This window comes from Sceloporus undulatus, chromosome 10, assembly GCF_019175285.1.
Source record: "Sceloporus undulatus isolate JIND9_A2432 ecotype Alabama chromosome 10, SceUnd_v1.1, whole genome shotgun sequence".
Classification (NCBI taxonomy): domain Eukaryota; kingdom Metazoa; phylum Chordata; class Lepidosauria; order Squamata; family Phrynosomatidae; genus Sceloporus; species Sceloporus undulatus.
In genome coordinates, this window is record NC_056531.1 from 13,781,811 (window position 1) to 13,789,316 (window position 7,506).

A 7,506-nucleotide genomic window follows, 5' to 3' on the forward strand; every position below is an offset into this window, starting at 1 on the left:
TCTGGACAAAGCCTGGCTTGGTGGTTTGGTAATAAACTGGAACTTGGGAGATCCAGGTTCTCATCCAGCGTGAGCCATACAACTCATGGGGTGATCTTGGGTCAAGTCTTTCCTCTCTCTCCCTCTCTGCCTGACCTACCTCACAGGGTTGTTGTGAGGATAAAGAGAGGGAGAAGCCAGATAGGTCTCCTTGAGCTCCTTTCAGGAAAAGTGGCTGATAAATAGGTACATCAAAATGGAAAAACCCTGAAGCAACATGCAGGTCTTTGCAAGCACCAAAAGGGATCTTTGGAGGAGCGGAGAAAGTGAACTGTTCTCTAACCCCACCATCCCAGGTGGTTTTCATTGTCTTTTTCTCTATTTACATTCACGCCTCTTCAGATCTCAAGGTGAGCCACACTACCAGAAGTCTGCCACCCCCAAATCCTTAACAGACAAGGAAGAGAAACCAGCAAAGTGAATCAGAGCCATCAGGATATCACCAAAGAAAGTTTGCAGTACCTTAAAGTAGCCGTGACAGCTTGAATCCAGTGGATCACAGAAAAAAACTGGAAAGGGAAAGAGAGAGGTTAAAAAGAGATTAATCTCTCCATGTTGGGGTTGCTGTGTGCCTTCGAAGCATTTCTGACATACAGCAACTCTATCCTGGTTTTATTTTATTTTTTTGGCAAGATCTGTTCAGAGAGGATTTGCCTTTGCCTCCCCCTGAGGCTGAGAGAGTGTGACTGCCCAAGGTCACCCAGTGGGTTTCCATGGCCGAGCCCTGGTCTCCAGCATCATAGTCCAATGCACAACCCACTACACCACACAGTCTCTCAAACAGTGGGTTAAACACAAGAGGGCCCCTTTGGAGGAATCATCACTCTTGTCCATCCGCTCTTATCTTTCCCAAGCTTATGGCATCTCTCAAAATCCCCCACTGCTGTGTTGAAGGATGATGGGAGTTGCATTCCACTGGCTGGGCCAACGGGCAATGTCTCTTCTGGGTCTTCCCTGATGCTGTCTCTCTCTCTCTCTCTCTCTGCCTCCCTGGGCACAGCTGGAGCCAAGAGCTGAAATGGCTGCAAGCAAGAGATGGATGGAGCATATAACAACCCTGCGAGGCACTTACAGACACAGCCAGGGGGGCAAAAGTCTCTCCTAAGACAAGCCAGTGCCCGCAATGTGAGAAAGGTCCTTCCTTGAAGAGTGGGTGACTCCCCTTGCCCCAACAGAAGGAGAAGCTGCAATGGCCCTCCAACGATTCCTTTAGGGGGGCATGCCAATATAGCCAGGTGCCCTGAACAGCTGGGTCTGAAATACTGAAGGGGAAAGAAAAAGAGCTGTTCTCCAAACCACACTTTTGCATGTGCCCCAGCTATCCCTACAGCTGGCCCTCCAATCTTGCAAGGGCAGGCGCCTGGGTAAGAGCCTGGCTAGGCTCCTCTGAGGGACTGTCTCCCTCTTCAGCAGCAAGTGGCCCCAGATCTTGTGGCAGTCAGGCCCACTGGTTAAGCTCAGGAAGGCAGCTTGCCTTCGGTCTCTCCCCAGCCTCCACCATTCTGCTTTGAGGGATGCGCCGTTGCTGTGCGCCTTCAAGTTGTTTGCAACATGGGGTCTTCTGGGGCTGAGAGAGTGCAACTCCCCCAAGCTCCCCCACTGGGTTCCCATGGCAAAATGTGAAATCAATCCCCAGCCTCCAGAGTTGCGCTCCAACACTCCAAGCACACTGCACCACCTCTCTAATGGATGTGATCCCCCCCCAAATTCCTACTATTGAGGGGGGGGGGGGGGCCCCAATGGTGCCCACACCCATCATCCTGGGCTACATCCAGGAGAGCAAAGGCAGCCCAAGAGCTCTGGCCTTGAAAACACAGACGACTAGAAACTTGGCCCCTGTGCTGAATGGAAAGCAACATCAAGGAGGGGGGGGGGGTTGAAGAAGAAGGGAGGATTCCAGGATTTGGAGGAGGGACCTGGCTTCACTTGCTCCACACTGGGGTTAACTGCACCCCTTCTCAGGCTGAGCCCCCCAACAAACCAAAGGGAGCCCCTCCAAATGGGGAAGGCTGACCTGGAAAGATGGAGCCTGAGATCTAAGGCTCAGAAAGTTCATGCCAAGTGCCTTGGACAGCTCAGTTCATAGACAAGGAGAGGGGACTGCAAGAGCCAGCATCCTCCCTAGGCAGGAGGGGATGCTGGGACTTGGAGTCCAGGACTTGCAAGAGGGCAGAGGAGGGTCTCTCTCTCTCTCTGGACTCACCTGGGGCCAATGGACGTCTGGGGCCAGGAGCCCTTCTGGGGCGAGAGGCGGCAAGGAGCCCCCCAGAGCCATGCTGCCCAGCCGAGACAGCGCCAGAGAAACAGGCGCCGCAACCAAGGCAGCCCTGCCTGGCCCCGCCCCCTCGCCTCCCTTGGCCCCGCCCCCTCGCCACTCCTAGAAGGAAAGCCAGCGCCGAGGGGGAGGAGCCAAGGGAGGAGGGCGGGGCGCCTTCCTGGACAGCAAACAGAGCGGAGGCCAGCGCCACGTGCTCCAGGCCGGGCCAGGGATGCTAAGCTCGCCCCAGGAACTCTCCTCCCCGCGTCTCTTGGAGGAGCTTGGTTTGTGTCTAAACCGCGGGGCACTGGTCGCTCGAGAGGCCTTGGAGCCCCTTGGAAGAAAGGAGTGGGCAGCTAGCTGCCTGAGCCTCCTTCCTCAGCGGCGCTTGAGATGCCCGCCTTTGCACCTCCGACCGAGGCGTCCGTCCGGCCTCCGTCTCCAACGGCGAGGCGAGCGCGCCCCCTGCCGGCTCCTGGAGGCATTTCTCCCTCTTGGCTGGTTGTCCTCCCAAATCAACCAATGAATAAACCCCTGGCTTTGCTGCAATGTTTGGGAATAAGAATGGGAACAGACCCTAAGGCAGTGGTCCCCCAAACTGTGCCCTTTCAGGGAATGGGGGACTCCAGCTCCCAGGATCCCAGGCTATTGGCCAACATGGCTGAGGCTGCTGGGAGCTGAAGTCCCCAATTCCCTGAAAGGGCCCAGTTGGGGGACCAACTCTGGAGCCTTCTTCCCTTCTCATGACGTGGCCAAAGTAGGACAGCCTCAGCTGCTTCATCTTGGCCTCCAAGGAGATTTCCAGCCTTGCCTCTTCTAGGGCCCATTTGTCGGTCTGTTTGGCCATCCACAGGACCCTCAGCGCTCTTCTCCAGCACCACAGCTCAGATGTGTTCATGTCCTTCCTAGCCGCTTTCTTAAGTGGCTTGGACGAGTCAAACTTGTGTGTGTAGTCATAGATCTTTGCGTTTGCTGGCTGATAAAAGCACCCCAACACCCTTGACAGTTGCTCAGTTAGCTCTAACACACTTGGATCACAGCTTGTTGTCGTGTGCCTCCAAGTCGTTTCCCCCGTATGGCGACCCTATCATGGATTTTCTTGGCAGGATTTGTGCAGAGGAGGGTTGTCATTGCCCCCCCCCCCCCCGAGGCTGAGAGAGTGTGACTTGCCCAAAGGGTAGAGTTAGTGGGTTTCATGGCCAAGCTGGCCTCCAGAGTCATAGTCTAACACCCCAGCCACGACACAAAAGGTTGAAAACTGTTCGGGAAATTGGTCTTATCACCAAATTGACAAGTCGGGTTCAGGACCTGAGAACGTACTAAGACCCCATAGTGCATTCGTTGAAACAAGGTGGCCTTTTATTTCCCAAATTAAAGGGAAACGTTGGGTGTTTTCTTTCAAACCTTGTCGGTATTTTGTCCGTTTGTTTTTGACAGTATTGCGATCCCCTTTTAACCTAAATCAGAAATACAAAGGTGGTCAAGTCATGCAAGGGGAAGAAAGAAGAGAGGATTGCGAACTGCTTCTTTATGTTGGGTGGCTAATGGGGATTTATGGCTTCCTTTTCCAGTGGATCTGGAAGTCTGTGTGCCACCCCCCCAGGCAGAAAAATGGCCCTTGAACCCGACACAGTTGCTTGCTATTGGTTTTTTGTGGGTTTTTCGGGCTATGCGGCCATGTTCTAAAAGATTTTCTTCCTGACGTTTCGCCAACCATGGATGCCGGCCATGAAAGCCTTCGACTTCACATTGCCTGCTATTGTCATTGTGTGCCTTCAAGTTATTTCTGCCATATGGAGTCCCTCAGGTGTTTTCAATTTTGTAACATTTTCCGAGTCCTCATTCTCAAAAGCCCCTCAGCTGAGCTTCCTTCTCCTCATGAAAGATGGTTACTTGTCTGGCCTTTTCTAGGTGATAGTTATGTCACCAAGAGTTCCCTCCAAATTCTTGGGTTTTTGAAAGGTGAAAATGACGTATTTACGATATGTAAACTGCCAAAGAAAGTGTCACTAGGAAAGTCGGTGAGGGCCTTAATACCCTAAAAGCACCAAGTCAATCCTGTCTGATCTTGAGGGTCAGCCCAGGTTAGTCCTGGGAGGGGAGACCGCCAACAAAGTAGAGTATGGAAGGAACTGGCAAAACCACCTCTGAGGGGAATTCTTTACCTCAGAAGAGTCTGAAATGCATGGGATTGCCATAAAATTGACAAGTGACCTGAAGGAACTCTGTGGTGGTTGAAACCCTGGCCCTGTTTCTTGCTGACACAGCAACTCAGATACGAGTTCAAATGCCACTTAATGGGCTTTTAACTAGACCCATCCTTGGCTGTCGGTCAGATACATTTCATTATTACAAATCCTGGCCAAACGTCCAGCCGTCCCCAGGGGATGTTTTTGTATCCACATGTGTCAAGGGGGGAAAAGAGGCTGGTGCAGTTTTTGGTCTTACTCACTTTGGGTTCCATCCGGAGCCTGAAAATATAACTTTTAAAAAAATAACTGTCATAAAATGGATTAAAAGCAGGGTGTAGCCACAGGGGGACCCCCCCCCAAATACCCCAAGAGACTGTTGGATGGCAAACATTTTGACCCCTGAAGGCCCTGAGGCCACAACAACCCTGAGAGGTAGCCCACGGATCATATTTTCCCACCCTTGGACAAAACGCTCCTGTGTCCTAGTTTGGAGGAGCATCCTTGTCTAGGAGCCTGGCCTATCATCTGCTAGCCACACCAATATAGGCTTGGGCCTTAAGGACTAGAAACTTGCTTTTTTAAAAGAGAGATTTATGATTTTCAAGTGCTACTTCCACATTTATAGGCCCCACCAAGTGAGGCTTCAGGTCTCAAAGACGTGCTCAGTTTTCTGAACTGGTTTTGTCAAAAAGCAGCTAAAGAGAAAGCCTGCCACATCTTGTTTTTTCCCCCCAGTAGCCTTTATTAACAAATGGAAGTACCACAATAAATGTTCCCCAGAACCAATTTTGCAAATACTGAACAGTAAGAGAGAAGCATCGCAAAGCGAAAAACACGTTTTGCTCTGAGTGAACCTGTGCTCCGAAACACACAAGCACAAAAACAACCCCACCTGCTCAATGGCCAAAATTCCTCAGCGCAGACCTTGACGCTGACAGGAGGCAGCCATTTTGTTTGGCTGCCTGCCACAGGAGGCTTGGTAACATCTGAGAGGTGGCCATTTTGAGCCATGGCCATGCAAGCTGAACCCAATCCGCCATCAACGTCTGGAGTCCCATCAATTGCTCAGTAATACACCTTCGGGTCTTCAAAAATACACAACAACAAAGGAGAAGGGGGGGGGAGGAATGTGCCAGCAGCTGGTGGGCCGCATGGAATGACTGGTGGAGCCAGGACAGCTTTGGTAGGCCACACGTTTGAGAATTCAACCAATGACAACCAGCTGCCCAATGTTTTGAGGGCAGCCATTTTGAACCCCCTACTAATTCAAAAGAGGCTGCACCAAGCCTGGAGGGGGGCCATCTTGAAAATGCATCCAATAAAGGACAGTGCCTTGGAGCACAAACTTGAGCAGGGAGAGGAATTGGGGAAGCAACCTTCCTTTTTGAACACTTATTGAACAAAGGATTTAGGACCGATTGTGGCTTCCATCCTGTTGACAACAGTGGGGTTCTGCCCGTTCTCTGACCCAAAAGAGGTCTTCACTCTGGGTCTTTCAAAAGACATGAAACCCAAACTCAAGGAAAAGAATCCCACCACCTCCGGAAAAGGCAAGCAGGGTGTTTTTGCTTGTTTGAAGGGAGCACCAGACTGGGCCTTGACCCGCTTTGACTCTTTTTGGGCCTTCTGCGTCAAAGCTCTTCTTTCTCATCCTTCGACTTCTTGAGAAAAGAAGCGAGGATGTTGAGGCGCTTCTGGAGCTCTTCCTTCTTCCCGTCGCTCATCTTATTCTCCTCAATGAGCTTGCTGATGCGGGAGACTTCGTTGGCCGTAAACTGGTCTCCCTGGGCCAGGATTTTCCTCATGATTTTGAGGTACTGCTCAGCCGATTTCCGCTCGCCTTCCTTGGCTGCCTCCAGCTGCCGTTGCCCCTCTTCCAGAAGGGCCTGGCGCTCTGCTTCCTGAGCGGCGCTCACAAATGTGTTGGCCAAGGCGTCAAATGCCTTCAGGCATCCCGGCATTCCCATGTAGATCCCTCGGCTTTTCAGCCAGCGCTGCAGAGCACTGGCTGTGACCTGGCCGCTGTACGGCAAAGGGTTCTCCAGGTCGCCATCTTGGAACAAGTAGAAAATGGGGTACATGTCCTTATCCAAGTTGTATTTCTCCCCCAGCTCCATGTTCAGCTTGTCGCCGTAATCTGTCGACAGAAGAGCAAGGGGAAAATGGCGTTAGATGCACCCCACGAAGTGGACTTGGAAATGGCCCCTTGCCTAGTCTCCTAGGCCTGGTTGCCACTGGTCATGAAGCTCACTGGGTGGAAAGGTGTTTTTTCAATATTACAGTTCCAGACCCCTTCACATAAGTCAAATTCTGCCTATGCTTGAGCCCCATTCAAGCACATAAGCTCAAAGCTGCGCATAACGCAGGCGCACTGTATTAAGGGATTCCCTTTTATTGCTAAGTGCAAAAGGCAGCTTTCAGCTCTGGAAGGCCAAAGCAGATTGCCAAAAACGCAGCCTCTGGAAGTGCGTATTTGGAAACACATGAACTACTTTGAAGGCTGCAAGTGCAAAGGTAGTTAGTTCTGCCAGGAAGGAAGGCTGAAAAGCTGCCCTTCCCAGCAGACTGAGGCTGAAGCAAACCGCTGCGGCTGCTCTCTTCTCCCCCATCGGTGACCGGGCCCATCTTGACCACCCTCCGATCTCCCTCTAGGGACGTGCCCCGAGCGTTCGGCATCTGGAGAAGCGCTTTGGACAGGACCTCCGCCCGCCTGAAGGTCCTCTGTTGGCTCTCACCTGAGATCCCCACCTCGGCCACCAGCAAATCCTCGCTGGACTCGGAGCTTTCGGCCACCTTTTTGAACTCGTCCTGCTTCTCCCCATAAGGGTACTGCGTGTCAAACTTCACCAGGACGAAGCGGTGCTTTGGGATCACCTGGAAGGAAGAGCGGAGGGAAAGCTTTAAGAAACTAAAAAGTGTGATGGCCCAGAAACCTTCCTCCCACCCTTTGGCACTTGCCCTGGCTCAAGGCTATGGAATTCTGGGAGTTGGAGTTTGTTGTGGGGCCCCGAGCGGAGC

At 52.2% G+C, this 7,506-nt stretch overlaps 2 protein-coding genes across 3 annotated transcripts in view; both read right to left on the reverse strand.

The window, feature by feature from the left end:
- Positions 1-2,369, reverse strand: part of TMEM116 (transmembrane protein 116) — a 25,477-nt gene extending 23,108 nt beyond the window's left edge. For both annotated transcript variants that reach the window (XM_042441728.1, XM_042441729.1), the window contains exons 1-2: positions 2,243-2,369; positions 502-548 (exon numbers count right to left, since the gene is read on the reverse strand). In XM_042441728.1, the coding sequence (XP_042297662.1) occupies positions 502-548; positions 2,243-2,314 (119 nt within the window). In that variant the 5' untranslated portion in view covers positions 2,315-2,369. The remainder of the gene's footprint in view (positions 1-501; positions 549-2,242) is intronic.
- A 2,837-nt stretch (positions 2,370-5,206) lies between these two features.
- ERP29 (endoplasmic reticulum protein 29) overlaps positions 5,207-7,506 on the reverse strand; it is a 7,925-nt gene continuing 5,625 nt past the window's right edge. The window contains exons 2-3 of the mRNA XM_042441390.1: positions 7,224-7,362; positions 5,207-6,625 (exon numbers count right to left, since the gene is read on the reverse strand). Of these exons, the coding sequence (XP_042297324.1) occupies positions 6,120-6,625; positions 7,224-7,362 (645 nt within the window). The 3' untranslated portion in view covers positions 5,207-6,119. The remainder of the gene's footprint in view (positions 6,626-7,223; positions 7,363-7,506) is intronic.